General features: G+C 54.0%; 1 protein-coding gene across 2 annotated transcripts; it reads left to right on the top strand.

The window, feature by feature from the left end:
• The first annotated feature begins 398 nt into the window (after positions 1–398).
• Positions 399–9,547, top strand: PLEKHO1 (pleckstrin homology domain containing O1). Of its 2 annotated transcripts, XM_075561078.1 has the most exons (6): positions 399–1,029; positions 1,573–1,719; positions 6,481–6,621; positions 7,247–7,351; positions 7,692–7,793; positions 8,733–9,547. In XM_075561078.1, exons 1-6 carry the CDS (start codon positions 1,003–1,005, stop codon positions 9,435–9,437), a joined length of 1,227 nt encoding a protein of 408 aa, XP_075417193.1. In that variant the 5' UTR covers positions 399–1,002; the 3' UTR covers positions 9,438–9,547. The 2 variants fall into 2 exon arrangements, with proteins under 2 accessions (XP_075417193.1, XP_075417202.1); XM_075561087.1 differs by lacking the exons at positions 399–1,029; positions 1,573–1,719 and having other exon boundaries at positions 6,482–6,621; positions 7,194–7,351.
• The last annotated feature ends 10,529 nt before the right edge of the window (positions 9,548–20,076 follow it).

Here is a 20,076-nt window from a genome sequence, read left to right on the forward strand (position 1 = left end):
TGAAGGACAGCACTGGTCTTTTCAGGGGACTTTCATAGGGCATCACTTACTTTCCTTGAGGACGGGTATGGTAATTTATCCCGCAAACGCAGGGATTTGGCCCAAGGCCAGAGTGATCACAAAAACTACAACCCAAATGTGGATGTCCTGACTCCCTTCTCATCACTCTCCACTGAGATAATAATACCGAAGTGACTGAGCCGGCATCTGGCTGCGGGAGTTGGCAGAGGCTCCCCCAGCCGGGCTCGGGGGCTCCGGCTCTGCCCCAGGGCTCTGCAGCGCGCTGGGCACGGTGGGCTTCTTCAGGGTCCGCGCGGCAGGGCGGCGCTCCGTGCCAGAGAGCTCCAGGGCAGCCGTGACACGAGGATGGAAGCACCGCCTCGTACTTAGGTGGCTCTCGTGCAACCTGCACGAACTTCTCCGGCCGTCCCGGCCGCGACACGCCGACCCTCGGCCGCAGCACTGCCCTCCGTCGCCGCGCTCGGCCCTGCCTGCACGCCGGGCTGCGCGTCGGGAGGACGCCGCGGCACCCATCTCGGGGTCGCCCCCCCGCGGCGCGGGCCCCGGGGAGCGGCTCCCGGCGGGGCGCAGGCCCCCTCCTCCAGCCTCCGCGAGTCGGAAACAAAGGCGGGGGGCGGGGGGGCGGCGCGCTCTCCGGCGCCGCGATTCGCCCTTTCTTCCGAACTCGCAACGTCAGCGGGGCGCGGGGCCGGGGAGCGGGGAGCGGCCGGGCCGGGGGCGCGGGGCCGGGGCCGGGGAGCGGGGGCCGGGCCGCGTGGGCGCCGGCATGGAGCGCGCCGGGGGGCGGGCGGGCGTGCGCGAGGGGGGCCGGCCTTTCGTGTAACCCGAGCTGCCGCCAGGGGAGCGTCCGGGCGCGGGAGGCGCGGCGCCGCCGGGGGCTCCTGCGACTCGCTCCCGGCTAGGCGCCCCTCGCTCGGAGCGCCCTGGGCCCCGACTCGGGGCCCTCCCCGCGCCCTCCCCGCGCCCGCGCCCGCCGGGAGCATGAAGAAGAACAACCCCAGCAAGCGGGTGAGTGCGCTCGCGGCGGCGCGGACTGGGTGCCCGGCGCGCCGGCCCCGTCGGGGCTTTCGGGGAGCCCCCGCCCCGGCCCGGAGCGCGGGCAGCGCGGCTTTGTTTGTTTACTTGGGCGTCTAACTTGGCTAGCTTCTGCCGACTCCCCTGGGGCACCCGCAGCGTGTGCGGAGGGCGCTCGGCGGGCCGGGAAGACAATGAGGAAGGCAGACAACGCGTTCCCCCAGGCTGCGAACCGGGCTGACGGCGGGGCCTGGACCGCAGCCAGCCGGGAAGCCCCCTCCCCGCAGGCCCAGCCCCTGCCTCGCCGGCTCGGTGGTTTATTGGGGAGCTGGGGGAGGGGAGCGAGTCCCTCCCGGGAGCCACCTCTCCAGAAGTGGGCTCCGCACGCGCCTTTACCCCCCCCTCGCTCCCACCCCCACCTCCGGTGGACGGCCCCCGGGAAGACGCAGAGGGGCTGAGGAGGGTCCTGAGAGGTGAGCTGGGAGATGGACACGCAATCATCCCTCAATCAGATGGCTCTTATCTCGCCCTGCGCAGGGGCCTCAAGATGGAAATCATCAGCCTGCACCGCCCGAGAAGGTCGGCTGGGTCCGGAAATTCTGCGGGAAAGGGATTTTCAGGGAGATTTGGAAAAACCGCTATGTGATGCTGAAAGGGGACCAGCTCTACATCTCTGAGAAGGAGGTAGGTGCCCCTGACCCCGCGTGGGTCTATTTCTCCTGTTTAACTCCTGGTTTCTCCACTGGGAGGCTCGGCTGCGTCCAACCTCGGCTCCCCCTTCCCCCCATTTTCTTCGGGAAGCAAGTTCAGCGGCCGATCTGTCCCTTCTCCATCTTCTCTGCAGGGGAAGGGCACCCTTAGTGAGCAGCCGGGAGTTAAAATTAGAGTTGAATTGACCTCTCATTGCATGTTAGTGCTTTGTAAATACCTGCCTGACAAGGATCGTTTCCTCCCAAGATGCCCCCAAACTTCTAAGTGCCCCTGCTGCCCCCCTACCCTGCCCTGGCCTCTGGCTGCACACGGGTAGGTTTTCTTTGCTCTTGCTACTGAACGCTGTTCAGCCGGTGCTCTGCCTCTTCCTGTCCCCACAGCTAGCTCCCCTCGCCTGTCTGCCTGTCCGCCTGTCCGGCAGGGGCATGATGGCACCGGTCACCCCAGCACCCCACACATCCACACCAGCCGTAGCTGAAAACACACACACAACCTTGGACAGCACATCTGTGCATGACAGTTCCTTCTCTTAGCACAAAACCCCTAAACAGTATGCTCCCCACAGCCCACCCAACTCTGCTTGTAAATAGTTTTAAAAGGCATTAGTTCTTCTTGCCTTTCCTGACCTAATTTGAACCAAATAGAATTATGGAGCCCTGCATTTCGGCGGCATAATGTTTATGAGCTGGGCTGCTGACCACGAAGTCAGAAGTTCGAAACCACCATCCTCCCCATGGAGAAAGACAAGGCTTTTTACTCCTGTAAACAGTTACAGCCTTGGAAACTCACAAGGGCAGGTCTACCCTGCCCTGTGGGGTCCTGTGAGTCAGCATCGACTCCTTGGCAGTGAATTTGGTTTGGGTTTTTTTCTCTGGATAACAGTGACTCTGTAGATAAACGAGCCCAGATCATGGAATCCACTCTCATCTCCCCTTGCCCTTCACTCTTGGGCTCAAGGATGCATAATAATAGATAGAAATAAAAATGTCCCTCCACAGGACAGAAGTTATTCCTCCCTTCTCTCTGTGGCTGGGTGGATATAGCCCCAATAAACCATTCAGTGCCCCCCCAGAGGCCCCCTCCCCCAGGGTAACTGAGAAGTTTTTCTCGGTTCTAACATCTTCTGCTTCCTGTGGTAGACACCCAGTTAATTATAGCTAGGTAAATGAGGTCTTTCTTGGTACTGAGACAGACGCACACACCAAGTCCAAGAAAAGAAGATCTACTGAGACCATGGGGGCAAGCGGAGCTGTGCCAGGCGTTTAAAGCCAGCTGTCTACCCTAGACTGGGAATGTGGTCATGCCGTGTCTCGGGAGCAAGGGAGGGATTGGACAGGAAGATTTCTGTTGGCGGGTCACCTGTTCCAGTCACAACTCCCAAAGAAGGTTTGGCTCCCCAAGTGTCCAAGCATCTCACTTCTTTCCTGAACTTCACGATGGCAGGAAACTTGCGTGAGCAAACAGGGCAGACTTCCCACGTCAGAGGGAGGCTTGAGATCAGTGAAAGGGGAGAAGGAACAAGACATTTCTTTCTTGTTTGTCAAAGAGCGAAGGCAAATCCTTGATGGTTGAGTGTAGAGGAAGGGGCTCGGAGGCAGGGGGAGGACTGGGATGACCTCAGCCCAGGATGTCTGGCTTCCTATGAGTCAGGAACATCTGATCCAAACTGGGGCCAACTGCCTCCTGCTGGAAAGGGCACTCGCAGAGGGGGAGCAAACCTCTAGAAGTTCCTCTTCTTTGTAGGCAGTTTGCGGTGGGGGGATGGGGGGGCACTGAGCCGAGGCTCCGGGGGAAACTGACAGGACTATAGCCCACTTCCCAATAACTCCAAAGTCAGTAACAAGAAAGTATAGTCCGTAGTACTTGTGATTTGTGTTACTGTAGGGAAATTCTTAACCCTCCTCCCCCCAGGATTGGTACCATCCTTTCTTCGGGGTTGCTTCCCCTCACAGAGGCAAGCTCTCCCACAAGGGCCGCCACCAAGACAATCCTCCCAGTAGTTACTGACTGAGCGCCTGGTTCTCAAAGGGCACCCTTTCCCAGCCCGAGCGAGACTAACTCATGGCCAAGAGGTTGGCCCTTAGGAAGAGCCTGTGGCAGAAGAATTGGCATTCAGAGCATTGTGCATTGTTTTTGTTTTTTAGAGCATTTTAGAAGATAATTTAATGCACAGTCATTTAAGTTTCACAAAATTATTTTGGGGTAGAAAAAATAGTACTGTCTTCTATTTGCAAAATAGAACAGAGGCTCTAAGACATTTGATATATTTATCTATATATCAGAAAATGTTTCTTTACTTAAAATATATTTCTAGTATTTCTTAAACCTTAATTCAAATTTCAGGCAGTACTTAATTTGTTTTTACTTTGTTCACATTTTAAGCATCCTAATGAGAAATAAACTTTTTTTAATCATGGTTCTGTTTTTTGTTTTTGTTTTTTTTAATCATTTTATTGGGAGCTCATACAACTCTTATCACGAGAGCATCGTTTTTTGAGGAGCATAGAAAATACTCCTTTCTGGAGGCTAAGAACAAAGACTCAGGGGAAAGGATGGGTTAGCTTCAGAAGGTGAGTGGCCCTTTAGGAACTGTTGGAGGGCCTGTAAAGCAGGCCACACGTGAGAAAAGGCTCCTGGGGTGAGCCATCTTCCTTGCCCTGCTGTTTGCCTCACCCCTGCATTGCCCAAGCCTCGCCTCTGCTCATGTCCCTTGCTCCCTTGCTCGAAGAGCTCCTTATCAGCTTGCATCCAAGCTGGAACAGCCTCCTTCCGGTCCCTCCTCTCCCTTCCCCTAAGGAAACAGAGCAAGCCAGTCTCTTTCCCCTGGCCACGGCCCACCCCTGCCCTTTCCTCTCCAACATTTCTGGTCTCTGCTGATAGTCTCAGCCCTGAAGGAGGAGGGGGCAAGGGGGGCTGAGGCATCACCCTACATTGTTCTCCGGCACCCCTTATCAGCCTCTCCTCCCTGTAATCTGCCAAGGCCTCTGCTCCCTTCCAAAGGGAGGGGGTTGTGCCTGGACAGGGAAGACCCCAGAGCTCCCGGAACCAAATGGGGTTGCGTGATCGTGTGTTGTGTCTGTTGTCCGCCCGCACCCTGGGTCCAGCCGCCATTTGGGAGACCAGGACGACCCAAGACTATAAATGGACTGGCAGTGGAAGCGAGGCCGTCCCCACCTCAGGGCTGACGGGAACCAGAAGGATAACACGTGAGGCCACCTCCGTGCCACACGTGATTTCTAGTTCAGAGTGCTGGCTTTCAGTGTGGCAGACACACAACAGCACACGCCACCTCGGCCGCTTCCCCGTGCACGGCCCAGCTGGGGCTGTGGGCTACGCTCCTCACGCTGTGTAATCATTCTCGCTCTTCCGTTCCAAGGCCTTCCTTCCCGTGGGGCGCTCCTCGGGAAGGTGCCTGTCCGGGAGGGCGGCTCCCTCCTGAGAAAGGCAGGAGGCCACTGTTAGGTGCTTGCTTACAGGTAACTGTCCCAGAAAACGTGCTCAGCTCCAGACTCCGGAGCAAGCGGGGAAGATATTTTCTAATCCCCGAGCTGGTGACTCGGTTTCCTCTCGCACTTTGGTTCCTGCACTGCTTCTCAGGAGCAGGTAGAGAGAAGGCCTAGGTGAGGGGGGGCAAAACGATTAGCAAGGTTTCAAGTGGGCCTTTGATGAAAGGTTTGTAGAATTTGCTTTGTGATGTTCAGAAAAGGCTGCCTGGGAGCGGAAAATGTGGATAGGAATGTGGCCTCTCGGCGGACGTTCACCAAGTGAGCCGAGCCCCAGATGCTGGCGGAAGCTGCTCAGTGTGAACGGGGTCCTACAGCAGGAAGGGTTGAGTCTAGATACAGGGAAGAGCTTCCTGGCAGTCAAGGGACTTGGGCTCTCCCCTGGAAAATGAAAAGAGGGAGCAGACCCTTATTGCCAAGTCTGCAATTGCGGTCATGATTGCCTCTTTCCACAGAGGTAGGCATGTCGACTACATGGGTTTTCGAGACTGGGTTGGCCCAGGAGCGCAGCAGGGGCAGCAGCTACCGTCGTCGTTTCGGCTGCACAAACGGGGCTGCTGCTCTTAGGGGTGATGAAGCTCCGGAAACGAGGGCGGCAGATAAGTCTCTTTATAATGGTTTGTCTTAGAGCAGCGGTTCCCCACCTTCCTCATGCCGTGACCCTTTCATACAGTTCTTCATGTTGTGGTGACCCCCAACCATCAAAACGGTAGTTTTGCCACTGTTATGAATTCGACCCCCCACAGGGGTCACAACCCACAGCTTGAGAGCCGCTGTCTTAGTGGAAGGAGCTTGGTGCGGGTAAGACAGCCGCTGCATAAACGACGGACGGCTGGAGCCTGCAGAGGCAGCTCCTCCTTCCCCCCGGATGGCCCTGGTGCGGCCTGTGCGGCCCTCTCCTCCCAGTGGCTGGTCGTGGCCGTCAGCACTGACTGACGGTGCGTAAGTTGTATTCTCTTACGGACAACGCGGGGACCGTGGGTAAGGGGGTCTGAAAGTGGACTCTTGGCCGGGGCAGGTGGGGACACGGTGGCCCTCCTCCTGCACCTGCCGACTAGCCTCCATGAGCCTGGGCTCTGGCATAAGGCTAGTCCTCCCCCGCCCGCGGCCCGGCCCCTCTCCTCAAGCATCCTCGACTTCCCTGCTCGTCGTGACGTCGGAGCTCACACTGTCTGGGGCGAGGGACGAAGCAGTTCTGAGCTTCCTCACCTTACCTCTCCCCCTCCCCCAGGTAAAGGATGAGAAAACCATCCCGGAGGTGTTCGACCTGAGTGACTATGAGAAGTGCGAAGAGCTCCGGAAATCTAAGAGCAGGAGCAAGAAAAATCACAGCAAGTTCACCCTGGCCCACTCCAAGCAGCCGGGTGATACGGTATGTGTGTCTCGCCGCCTCAGCCACCGCGAGATTGGGGGGCTGGGTGTGTGTGAGTGTGCGTGAGCAGAAGGGCAAGCAGCTTCCTCCTGCAAGTTCTCACTCAGCTCCCGGGCCTCAGATGCCCTGGGTTCTTCCCTTCCCTTCAGACCAGCCAGCCTGTAAACGGTCCAGCAGCAAAGATCCTTGCTCACTAATGCACGCAGGCACCCTCTCGGGAGAAAATCACAGGTCCCTCTACCCTGCTGGGTTGCTGAATCTAATTCCTCTAGTCTGAGGGAATCTAGCAAGAAAATTCTAACTCCCCAAACAGCCTGGCGATATGACTGGTATCTGTCCACATGCCAACATTGAATGACCTTTATTTTAGTGCTTCTTCTTCGCCAGATTGCCTCAGATGGTCTCCTGCCCCATACAAAGAGCCAATACCCTCAACAATTCCTGGTTCGTTTATAAAGCCACTTCCGAGTGATGATTTCCTTAATGTGTGGGTGACTCGGGATCCAGAACCCCTCCTTCCATGAGCTGGTCTAGGATAATAAGATAATAATTCCTCATTTCTTCCCTGTCAGGGGGAAGCACCACCTCCAAAACCCTGGCTGAAACAAGAATGTTCCCCTCACAGGCACCCAACCTGATCTTCCTGGCAGTGAGTCCAGAGGAGAAGGAATTGTGGATCAACGCCCTGAACTGCGCCATCACCCGAGCCAAGAACCGCATCTTGGATGAGGTCAGGGGATTCATTGTGGGGAGAGGGTACTGGGACTCACCAAGAGGGAGTCCGACTTCACAGCCTCCTGTTTGCCTGCCCCCACCCCACCCACCCCACACAGCCTTACTTCCTTATCTCCCTAAAAGCCCCTTCGCCCCAAGGCTCTCGTGCCACCTCCTCCCCTCCACTGGGTGCTAATGGGCCAGCTGAAGGACCCTCTTCATGCCCCAGACCCCTTACCCAGAAGCAGTTCATCGTGTAGGTTTATCTCCCAGTCTAGGCACATTCAGGCCAAAAGGGAGGCTAGAGTGGGACCGAGAGTCTGAAGAGCAACATGACTCACAGTGCATCTCTTCAGGTCACCGTTGAGGAGGACAGCTATCTCGCCCACCCGACTCGAGACCGGGCAAAAATCCAACACTCCCGCCGCCCCCCAACTCGGGGACACCTAATGGCTGTGGTATGTCCGAGCGCAAGAAAGCAAACACGCAGTCCCTCGCGGAATCGTTTTTTGGCGGGTGGGGGGGGCATGATCACAAGGCCCTCCTCCCAAGGTGGTTATCATCTGGGGTCGGCGGGGGGGGTGGGGGGGACACTGAGTTATGCCCACAAGAAAAGAACAAAACCGAAGAGCTGAAAAATAGACAAGCCATTTTCTAGATGGACGGCTCTCTGCCCGGGTGGGGAACACCATTGAGGCCCAGAGGCTTTCAGAGTAAGAAGCTGTGGTTTGGTTTGTCTGGAGCGCTGAGTTCCTCGGGAGGAGGGAGCCAGTTGAGGGTAGAAAGAGCCAAGGCTTGGCTTCGGCTGCACCCTGAGTGAGCACCTAGCTTTGTCACGGGCTCTGCCTGGGTCCAGTTGCATAATGGGCTTCTGACCCTGCCCTGCGCCTGGAGGGCTGCCCTGAGGCACGCTGAGACCACAGGTGTCTCGTCCTAGCAAGGTACTGAGTAAATTACAATATTCGAAGTGTAGAGCAAGGTTGATTGTCAGGCCGTGGGTTCCGGGGCCACACAGAAGAGAGGGCTGTGGTGTGTGGCTCAGAGCGTGCAGGTCGCAAAAGAGAGCGCCATGCGGAGCAACCTCCCAGGGGACTCAGACCCCACTGATGCTTGCGGTCCACAGCACGGAAGGACGGGACGCTCTGAGAACAGGCCGTGAAGTGGGGAGTGGGGGAAGGCAGGAGAAGTCACTTCCCAGAAAGAGAGAGAGAGCGAAGGAAAGAAAGAGAGAAAGAAAGGCAGGTTCTTGGTGCTCATGGCAGTAAGAACTTGTAACTGAAGAGGCGTCGTCAGGAGCAGGAACGGGCTCGTGAGGAAGAACGTGCCCTGCACTGACTGACGTCTTCCATGCGGTCTTTCCCCGAACCCCCACTGAACCCCCACCGTTTTCTCTCCAGGCTTCCACTTCTACCTCGGATGGGATGCTGACCTTGGACCTGATCCAGGAGGAAGACCCTTCGCCCGAGGAGCCAACCTCCTGTGCTGAGAGCTTTCGGGTGGACTTGGACAAGTCTGTGGCCCAGCTGGCGGGCACTCGGCGGAGAGCAGACTCAGACCGGATACAGCCCCCCTCAGAGCGGGCAAGCAGCCTTCCCCGACCCTGGGAAAAGCCAAACAGGGGGGCCACCTATACACCCCAGGCACCCAAGAAGTTGACCCCCACAGAGAAAGGCCGCTGTACCTCCCTAGAGGAGATCCTCTCTCAACGGGACGCTACCCCAGCCCGTGCCGTCCAGTTGCGGGCCGAAGACCCCCCAACCCCCACCCTGCCCCACCCGGGGCAGCTGTCCCGGATCCAGGACCTGGTAGCAAGGAAACTGGAGAAGACTCAGGAGCTGCTGGCCGAAGTTCAGGGACTGGGCGACGGGAAGCGAAAGGCCAAGGACCCCCTGGGGTCTCCTCCTGACTCCCAGTCGGAGCAGCTGTTGCTGGAGACAGAGCGGCTGCTGGGGGAGGCGTCTTCGAATTGGAGCCAGGCCAAGAGGGTGCTGCAGGAAGTCCAGGAGCTGAGGGACCTGTACAGACAGATGGACCTGCAGACTCCCGACTCCCAATTCAGACAGAGCACCCAACACAGCCAGTACCGCAAGAGCCTGATGTGAAGCAAGAGAGTGTGGAACACACGGGGGTGGACAGACTCCCTCTCTCCAAACGTTTCAGGATAAAGCTTTTTTATTTACCTCAATCAAAAGAAAAGAAAACCACAACTCGTTGCTCTTGCTAGTACCTGACCCTCTGCAATCCTCCTCAGCCCTCTTCCCCTCTTGGCCTCTTCTCTCTCTCTCTCTCTCTCTCTCTCTCTCTCTCTCTCTCTCTCTCTCTCTCTCTCTCTCTCTCTCTTTCTCTCTCTCTCCCTCTCTCCTCCATTTTGAAGGGTGGGACAAAGAGGGAAGGGTCGTAAAGTGGCAGTGTGACCACTGTGCGCCCTGTGAGGAGCAGACACACACCCAAGGGCATGCATTTAGAGTGGGAGGGGTCTTCTCTCATGTCCCTTTCCAGGTTTTCAATCCGAGGGTGAAATTTCAGCTGCCCGACTGTAGCGCTAGGGATGGACGTGGAACACTGCCACCTGTCCGTGCACAGAGGAGAAGTGAAACGTATCCCCCGCCTTGAGGAAGATTTGTGGAATGCGAATCTCTCCAGGCCCACCCTGGCTGCTCGCTCTTAACCAGGCTCGTGGATGGAGATTGAGGCGCCTGGCTTCTCTTTCCGGCGTGTGTTTCTTCCCTTTGCCTCTCATACTCTTCCCAACACTGGATATAGCGCTGGCTGGGTTGGATTGGTGGTGTTAATTTGGTGCAGGGACTCCAGCAGAAGGAAGTGGGACAGCTGACCTCACGGAAGAACTGAACTAAGAATGAAACTGATTTGTGACCCGAGCTGGGGAGGACAAAGGGGAAACCAAACTTGTGTCTGGGTTCCTCTTTGATTCAGCCAAGCGAGGGTTTCCTGTCGCCTCTCCCTCCTTCCTCAATCTCTTCCAACCCTCACCGAGCCCGGCTTCAGAAAAACATCTTTGTGCTCACACCACCACCCTGCCTGTCTCCCTTTGGCTACCTGGAGCAGCCAGGGCCCGCTTGCATTCTGTCTGTGGTAGACCCCAGTCAGTGTCAGTCGAGCCTGCTGCAGCAGGAACACAGTCCAGAGAAGAGCTGTGGTGGACAGACAGGAGGGAGCCTGGGAACTGGGCTGGCGAGAGCACCTTGTGAACCAAACGCAAGGGGTGGGGATGAGGGACTTGGAGCTGCCCCTGCTGGTTTCTCAGTGTCTTCCTTGCATTTCTCACCCCATGACCCAGGGGTCACGAAGGGTGAGAAGGGAGGAAGGAGTGAAAATGGAGGCAAATGACTTGGGGACCTTGGCCATGAGGCTGCCCTGATGTGCCCTTTAGGAAGAGGGGGAGAAGGAGAAGAGCTCCAGGAGAAATGCAGGCCCCTCAGTCCCCAGCCTGCTTGGGCACCCCCACACCTGGATCCTCTCCGGGCCAAGCCACCTTAACCGTGCCCATTGAGTCCGGTGCAACTCCCGGTGACTCCGTGCATTGTAAGGCAGAGCTGGACACGGTTCCCGTGGCCGTGACTTCGCAGAGGCACAGCACCAGGCTTTGCTTCCAAGGCACTTCTGGGCAGGTATGAACTGCCCTGCCAGCCTTCCTGTCAGTTGCCCACGGTGTAACCATATACCACTCAGGAGCTCCTGAACTCCCAGCAACCCTGTAGGTTTCAGAGGCTATACATCTGTACAGGGACAGATAGCCTCAACTTTCTCCCACAGAGCAGGTGGTGGCTTTGAACCAGCACTGATCTACCAGCACCATGAGAGCCCCTAAGCCATCTACGGAAGAGCACCACACCACTTTTACAGATTTTCCCCAGATCTGGCCTTAATTAAGGGAGGCCTGGTGCTGTAGTGGGTATGTATTGAGCTGCCAACCACAAGGTCAGCAGTTCAAACCCATCAGCCACTCTGCAAGAGAATCAACTGTCTACTCTTGTAAAGAGTTACAGTTCTGTAGAGCCGTTAGAAGAATGATGAGTAGGCAAATATAGTGGGTAGGCTTCAGCTGTGCACAACTACCGCATTTTGATGCAAATACGTTCCTCCTGTTTATTTGCTCCCTCCCCCTGGGAAGTATTTTCATAAGCAGCAAACTAAACAAAACCAAACTCAGTGCCATGAGTCCGTCCTGACCAGGGATTCTATGGGACAGACAAACTGCCCCCGGGTTTCTGAGCCTGAAACTGCTGGAGTGGAAAGCCTTACCTTTTTCCTTCCCAGGGACCTGGTGGTTTCAAACTCGACCTTGCGGTGAGCAGCCCAGCCACATAACCACTGTGCCATCCACCCCGCCCCCACCTGCACCTGTCACTTGAGTGAGGAAAAGCAGAGGAGACCACCTGGGGCCTCTGCCATCCCAGGTTCTCTCTGGGAGGGGAGCACCAGCTGAGGGCGCTGGACTCTCCAGCCTTCCTGCCCCAGAGAAACTTCCCTTTCCAAACTAGCCTGCTCACAAATATTGAAAGTCTGGACTAAGATTCTAACTCTCTTCACTTTTACAAGTCTCCATGCTTGTAATCATCTTATTTTACCAGCAGTTCTCCTCGTTGTTCTTCCTTGTCACTCCCACATAATGAAAAAGACAAAACTGCAAGAATGACATGTATCCCCCAACATGCCGATCTGTGGCTCCCAAAGGGTGAAGACGTTGGAGGGAGCACTGAAGAATATGACAAATGAGGGGAGGAAGAAAAAATAGGGACTTCAGGGGGACCAAGAGCCGGGCACTGGGGTGGGGCTCCTGGGGGCTTCGGGCCCAGTTGCTTCCAGTGCAGGTGGTGAAATGAGCCGGCTATGGAAGCAGATTTGAGTACAAGTTCTGCCTCCACCAAGTTTTGAGGGTCAAACACGGTGTGGCACAAGATGAGTGTCAGCCTTGTCCCCTGTGAACTGCAGCGTGCTTGGCCGGGTACTGACAATGTATGAGAAACGCCTGACACCCGGGAAGTGGCTGCTGCTTTATTAGTTGGACACAGGTGGGCCAGCACCTGGGAGCTGGGCACAGCACAGCTTGAGAGGCCTGGGGTAAGGGCTTTGTCAAGGTCACTGCTCTAGTCCACAGGCAGCGTCTGCAGCCCTTTACTTCAAGGAGAGAGTGCAGACACTACTAGAGACAATAAGGAAGGAGAGTTTATCTTCAAGATTTTTCTTAAATTCTTTTTTCAGAATTTGATACAAAGCCACACTGCACTAGAACATAGCTGAGGGTTCTGTAGATCCAGACCCTGTGTCGGCACCGGCACCGTGGCAGCAGAATCACCCTGGGCCGCTCTAACTCCGGCCCCCCGCGGGGTCCAGGTCCAGACGCCTCTGCCCGCCTACCACTGCTTTCGTGGCTCTTACGCGCCATGCTCCCCGCAGCGCTCCCATTTGGGGTAACTGGGTGGCGAGTGGGGAAGAAGAGATCCACAGACCCTGTGCTGGGACAACACAGTTTGCAGGATGTCTGTTCCTTCGCCCTCCCTCCCTCCCTCCGCATGACTCTCCTCTGCTCTCACCCAGACCCCGCCGCCCAGGGAGGGCAGAAACAGATTAACTCCAAGCTTCCTATTCCGAAGGCACGGTCCTCCGCATTTCCTTCTCCTCGCCCCCGCCCCCAACCAGGTGCTTAAATGGGGATTTGGAAAACAGAGGGACTGTCTGATGCCGGCCCATTAGGAAGGATGCCTGAACTGGTGACCTGGACAGCTGGCAGTGACATTTGCTGTTCTCACAGCATAGCTTTGGGGTGTTTCAGGTGGAAAAAGAAAAGGCGGGGGATGGAGAGAAAATACGAGGGTTTTTGGTTTGTTTTTTAATAATTTCATTGGGGGCTCGTACAGCCCATCACAATCCGTACATGCATCCATTGAAGCACGAGTGGTCCTCAGGCCGGGCGCTAAGCGGGACCCTGGGGGGATGGCCCTGGCCCCTTCTCGGCCTCTGCCAACGGTCTCCCCGAAACGTCCCTGGGCAGCTCCCCGCCGCCTGGCCTCACAGGCCAGCCAAGTTCGCCCCGAGGGCCACCTTCGAAGGCCAGCGCCAGCCCCCCTCCTGCCGGGCTCCGGGGCCCGGCCTCCTGGTCTCCTGGTCTCCAGCCGCCGCAGCCAATCCCCAGCCCGCTCCCCAGCCGCGCCATATATGGAGCGGTTGGAAGGAAACCCGAGTACATGCAGGGGTGAACGCGCGCGCGCGCGCGCGCGCGCACACACACACACACAGACTGTGCTAGCCTTTCCGCACGTGACTGTCTGTCTGCGTGTCTGTTCCCTGTCCCTGACTCTCCCCGCCCGCAGAGCGAGGCCCCGTGTGCGCTCCACCTTCATGCATGCCCCCACCCCAGCCAGCCACCACTCCAGTCCACTGCCGCTGACCTAGATTCCTTACACGAAGTACAAGCCTAACGAGATCTAACCAACACCCAGCTTAGCGCCGCTGAGACCCTCGAGGTCAATTTCAACAGGCCCAGCTCAGCTCAGGAAATGAGAGACAGACAGAAACTCTTGGACATGCCCCACCCGCCCCTTGCCTGTCCCCACCTCCACCCTGGGGTTCGTAGTGGAGGGGGGGGGAACGCAAACAATGGTAGGATCGGTGTAGAAATGGGGGCCTCAGTGTAGTCAGACGCTTTGGGATGGTGTCTAGGGACTGCCTTCTGGGGGAATGGATGGACAGGGTGGTGGCCCTGGGAATCTGGGTATGCACTCTTCCTCCCGGACAGCGACCGCCACCCGAGAGGAGGCAGGGCCAGCCTGTCCCCATTGCTGTGGGTGCCTTTCTTTAGATGGCAGAACCAGGAAATGAGGGGTCTCCTGTCCTGGGTCCCGGCATTCAAGCCAGCTGTCCTAGCCTCCATCCCTGGTGTTTGCCCCTCCGTGGAGATGGACAAGGAAGGACGTGGTGGTGGGTGTTCCGAGCACCAAGGAGGAAGTGGAGCAAAGCCACCCCAAGCACAGCACGTCCCTCTTCCCCCAACCTCCACCCAACTCAGGCTGCAGGGGACCTGCTGGGCCTCATCACCCTCCAGACTCCACCAGAAAGCAGGAACCTGGCAGTCAGAAGGATTCACGTAAACAACGTGTCTGTTGGTTAATGACTCCCAAATGAATCTCTGCAGCTGAACCTCCCTCCTCAGGGATCACGGCACTTCTAGCCGGGTGCCTATCTGACGGCTGTACTGCAGTGTCTAGGAGGCATGTGGCGCTTAGCAGAAGAGGGTTAAATCCTTACATAGTGGCTCCCAGTGAATCAACAGCCAGTGTGCTCCCTTGCTTTCCAGAGGCAATGCTGTTTCTCCAATTGCCATTTGAATCTCGGTTGGCCTGGTGAGTTGCTTTGTCCGGTAGATTGTAACTGTGCGTAAACTTCAGAGCTTAAGCCTTAAGAGATCTTTCCGTTTTGCTTCCACCCTCTCCGTCTGAAAATGCTGCTACCAGGTAAGGCGCCTGAGCTGGTATCCCTGAGGCTGTGTCTCACATGGTAAGACCGGCCCTGGTGCCGCCTGCAGAGAGAAGCCCATCCATCATCCAAACACTCAGCTAAAACCAAGGTGAGCACAACATTCTGGGTAACCAGAAGACAAACCACCCAGTGAACCCATGTATTGTGATAAAGAAGATAGCAATTGTTACTTGAAAGCACTAAGTTTTGGGGTGCTGTGTATTGAGCAAAAGATCATCTGCACTTGGAGGTCGGATGCTACCCAGACCTTGAGTGGGTGGCGCTGGCTTTGGGTGCTAGAAGGTGCACCAAGGAACTGTCAGGAGAGGCTCGATGAGCAGCTGGGCCATTGGAGGAGGGGACCCCTGTTTGTAGTGGTGGAAGTTTGTGAAACTGTCCCCTGTGGTAACTTGTTAGATGCCATTGAGTTGGTTCCGACTCGTAGCAAAACCCAGTGTACAACCGGATAGAAACAACACCTCGCCCAGCTCCACCCTCCCTGCCATTATGTGTAAGCCTATCGTCGCAGTCACTGTGTCACCCATCTCACCAAGGGTCTTCCTCTTTTTCACTGCCCTGTTAGTTTACCAAGTCTGATGGCCGTTTCCAGGGCCCGTCCTCTCCTTGGAACGTGTGAGACAGAGTCTAGTCAACCTCCTTTCTAGGGAGCTTTGCGGTCGTACTGCATGCAAGACATGTCTGCTGGCTCTTTGTGCACCCCACGATGCCTCCGCTAGTCTGCACCAGCACCACGCTTCAGACGCATGGATCCTTCGGCAGGCTTCCTTATTCAACACCCTACTTGAATAAGGAACGTACAGAGAGCCTGGGACATTTCTCCCGAAAAACGTAGGAGGCTGGCCTGATGGAGTAAGTACAGTACAATGATTCAGACCACTGCAAAGGGAGCCGTGTGTACAAGGACGATGAAGTGGACTGCTTATTACTAAATCACACTGGTATCTTGCAGAGAGGTGATGAAAGACTGGGTAATTAATAAACAATTGAAACTAAGTCTGAAGACTTAGGCTCTTAAGTAGCTTATAAAGAATCCCTAATCTCCTACTCGATGACAGAATAAAAGATAAAACCCCAACTTGGAATGTAATAGAGTTGTAGCGCTTCAATGACAACTGAACAGTCAACTGAGGCAAGCAGCTGGGAGCCCCAGCCAAGGTTCCTTCGGGCATGACTGGGTGTGGGCCCTGGTTGAGGAAACCTAGAACTGGACCCTAATATATGTGGGGTGGGATCTTAAGGATGGGTGTCCCTCAAGATTTCCATTTCTTCAGGGGACAACACTGGAGACACAGAGTGGGAATTCTGATCTGATCCCACCACACTGAGGCAAAACACTACGGGCATGGAACAGAGCAGCAAGGGGAACAAAGCAACGAAGTCCGCAGGGAACACCAAAAATAGAGTTTGGGGCCAGGGCTTGGTGCCTCAACCAACTCAACTGGAAAACACTCCTAAAGGCCAGCAAACAGTCATTGAACTAAGTACAAGGTTTTCTTCCTTGTTGTTTTGTTTTGTTTTCATTGACTTGTTGTTTTATTTTGTTGCTTTGTTGTGCTCTGTCTTGTTTTTGTGCATGTTGTTATCTCCACAGATCTGTCTAAATAAGACAGGCTGGATGAGAATCTGGAGGAGAAAACAAGACTGACTTTTCTGTCGGGGGAGGGGGGACATGAGAGAGGAGGAGATGGGGAAAAGGTAGTGGTGTTAACAAACCCAGGGACAAGGGAACAACAAGTGATCCAAATCGGTGGTGAGGAGGGTGTAGAAGGCCTAGTTGGGCATGACCAAGGATAATGTAACCAAGAGGAATCAGAAACCCAAATGAAGACTGAGCATGATAGTGGGACAAAAGGAAAGTCAAAGGAAATAGAGGAAAGAGCTAAGAGGCAAAGGTCATTTATTGAGGTCTAACTAAAGGCAGATACATATGTAAATATATTTATATATGAGGATGTAAAAATAGATCTATGTGCATATATGTATAGGTTTAGTATTAAGGTCACAGATGAGCATTGGGCCTCCACTCAAGTACTTCCTCAATGCAAGAATACTTTCTTCTAGTAACCTGGCATTCCATGATGCCCACTTTCACACAATCGCTGAAGACAAAGCGGGTGCATAAGCAAATGTGATGGTGCCTGGCTATCAAAGCTGATGGTGCCCGGCTATCAAAAGATATAGCGTCTGGGGTAAACAAGCAGCTTGAGGTAAACAAGCAGCCATCTAGCTCAGAAGCAACAAAGCCCACATGGAAGAAGCACACCAGCCTGTGCGATCATGAGGTGCTGAAGGGATCAGGTATCAAGGTATCAAGCATCATCTGAACAAAAAAACATATCACTGTGAATTAGGGGGAGGGTGGAGTGGAGACCCAAAGCCCATCAGTAGGCAATTGGACATCCCCTTACAGAAGGGTCGCAAGAAGGAGATGAGCCAGTCAGGGTGCAGTGTAGCAACGATGAAATATACAACTTTCCTCTAGTTTCTAAATGCTTCCCCCCACCCCCCATCATGATCCCAATTGTACCTTACAAATCCAGCTAGACCAGAGGATGTACACTGGTACAGATAGGAACTGGAAACAGGTAATCCAGGGTGGATAATACCTTCAGGACCAGTGGTGAGAGTGGCGATACTAGAAGGGTGGAGGGAGGGTAGGGTAGAAAGGGGGAACTGATTACAAGGATCTACATATAACCCCCTCCCTGGGGGACGGACAACAGGTAAGTGGGTGAAAGGAGACGTCAGTGTAAGATATGACAAAATAATAATTTATAAATTATCAGGGGCTCATGGGAGGGGCAGAGAGGGAGGGGGGGAAATGAGGAACTGATGCCAGGGGCTTATGTGGAGAGCAAATGTTTTGAGAATGATGAGGGTAACAAATGTACAAATGTGCTTTACACAATTGATGTATGTAAGGATTGTGATAAGAGTTGTATGAGCCCCCAATAACATGACTTAAAATGAAAATTTTTTAAAATTAAAATAGAGGGAAAAAAAGATTTCTGTTCCTCATATTTCTTTATGGACCCCTGGTGGTGCTGTTAACATTGGGCTGCTAACTATAAGGTGGGCAGTTCAAAACCACCAGGCGCTCCTCAGGAGAAAGATGAGGTTTTCTATTCCTGTAAAGAATTACAGTCTTGCAACCCTAATCTCAGATAAAATGGACCTCAAAGTGCAAACCATAAAAAGAGATAAAGATGGACACTATATAATGCTCAAGGGAACATTACATAAAGGACCACTAAGCATTCTAAACATTTACTCACCAAACAATCATGCAGCAGAATATGTCAAGCAAACACTGCAAAGGATGAAGAAAGAAATCACAGCCTCAACAATTATAGTAGGTGACTTCAATACACAGCTCTCTGAGAAAGATAGATCACTCCGAAAGAAACTCAACAAGGAGACTAAAGATCTAAACACTACAATTAGACTGATAGATATCTACAGAGCTCTCCACCCAAATGAAAAAGAATTCACATTCTATTCACGTCCACATGGCACATATTTGAAGATAGACCACATGCTAGTCGAACCTTCCTAAGTCCAAGCACACTGATATCACACAGCCCTCTCTCTCTGACCACGGTGCCATAAGATTGGAAATCAACAAAAGGAAGATGAAGAAATCAAAGGCAAACAAAACGAGAGCGCACTGGCTCAGATCAGAGATGAAATTAGGAAATCTCTAGAAACCAACGAGAATGAAAACACAGCATACCACAACTTAACGGGACGCAGCAAAGGCAGCCACCAGAGGAGTCTCATAGCATTACGTGTGCACATAGAGGAGGAGAGGCTCATGACTGACACACTGGCACAAAATTTACAGAAACTAGAGCAGAGTCAGCAAGAAAATCCAACTAACAGAAAAAGAAAAGAAATAATAAGAATTAGATCGGAGATTCAGGAGAGAGAAAATAAGAAAACGATGGGGGGGGGGAAAGAATTATAGTCTTAAAAAAATAAGAAGGGTTACAGTCTTGGAAACCCACAAAAGCAGTTCTCCCCTGTCCTACAGGGTCGCCATGAGTCAGAATGAACTCGGTGCAGTGAGTTTGGTTTGGGTATATGTCTTTGAACCCTTAGAGCTGATAGGCTGGCCCATCGTCCAGCAAGAGATAGTCCCCTCCCCCCACCCAGCCCTTCCACTCCCACACACCCACTCAGGAAAGATGCTTCAGGGTCTTTTCCCTGAAAGGCAACAGAATCTGCCCCATCTCTTCCAGCGGCCATGATAATTAGTCCGTGCCTAAAAACAAACAACCAACCAAAAAAACCCAAATCACTGCCGTCTAGTCAAGGCTGACCCATAGCGACCCTAGAGGACAGGGTAGAACTGCCCCAGGGGGTTCCCAAGGGGTTCCCAAGACTGTAACTGCTTATGAGAGTAGAGAGCCCTGTCTTTCTCCAGAAGAGTGACTAGTAGATTCAGTGGATCCCAGCTCCTGACCTTGTGTAAGCCGCTGCACCGCCAGGGCTCCCCTATATAAGGCAGGAAAGGAGCTAATATTCATCATGTATGGGGTGTGACGTTCCCAGGGATCTAGATTTTAGGGGTGATTATTCAGGGGTGGCAGAAGCAAACTTGGAGAAGAGATGCATTGTGTGGGGCACTCTTGGCATGAAGTGAGGACTCCAAGGGATGGTGCTGTGATATCACATCTCAGAAAAATATTGAGTCTCTACCAGATCTCAGAGGAGCCCTGGTGGGGATGTGGGTTAGGCCTTGGGCTGTGAACCACAGGTCAGTGGTTCAAATCCACCAGCTGCTCCACGAGAGAACGGTGAGGTTCTCTACTCCTGAACGTAAACTCTTTAGGGTGACTATGAGTCACAATCAACTTGATGGCCATGATGCATCTCTGAACAGGGGAACTTCAAGCCTAAATTGAAACTATTTTAAATTAGGATTTTCATTTTATTTCTGCCTTTCTAAAGAAATTCAGTCAGCCTTTTCCTTTGCCAAGATGTTACTGTTCAAATAACAAAGGAGACAAGAATCAGAATTCCCAACCTAGATGAAGAATTATTATGTTTGTTACGTTCCCTGACTTAACTGCTCCCCTGAATCACCGTGCGGCTTTCTCTAAGTTTCCCCCTCCCACCCCAACACTGTAAATAATGGTTTACCTTTAAAAGACTTCAGATTTGAATTGATTCAACACTCTCTTGTTCTTACCGAATCCGTTTTCTTTTTCAGAGACTTCAACTAGACCTGCTTGACATTCA

The sequence above is a fragment of the Tenrec ecaudatus genome, chromosome 1 (assembly GCF_050624435.1).
Source record: "Tenrec ecaudatus isolate mTenEca1 chromosome 1, mTenEca1.hap1, whole genome shotgun sequence".
NCBI classification, from domain to species: Eukaryota; Metazoa; Chordata; class Mammalia; order Afrosoricida; family Tenrecidae; genus Tenrec; species Tenrec ecaudatus.

What these genes read in the sequence shown, in the direction of transcription:
- PLEKHO1 (XM_075561078.1), top strand. Translation starts at nt 1,003, where the DNA reads ATGAAGAAGAACAACCCCAGCAAGCGG. An exon ending in TCTACATCTCTGAGAAGGAG is followed by an intron (nt 1,720 to 6,480) that starts GTAGGTGCCCCT and finishes CCCCTCCCCCAG; the next exon opens with GTAAAGGATGAGAAAACCAT. An exon ending in GGGGACACCTAATGGCTGTG is followed by an intron (nt 7,794 to 8,732) that starts GTATGTCCGAGC and finishes TTTTCTCTCCAG; the next exon opens with GCTTCCACTTCTACCTCGGA.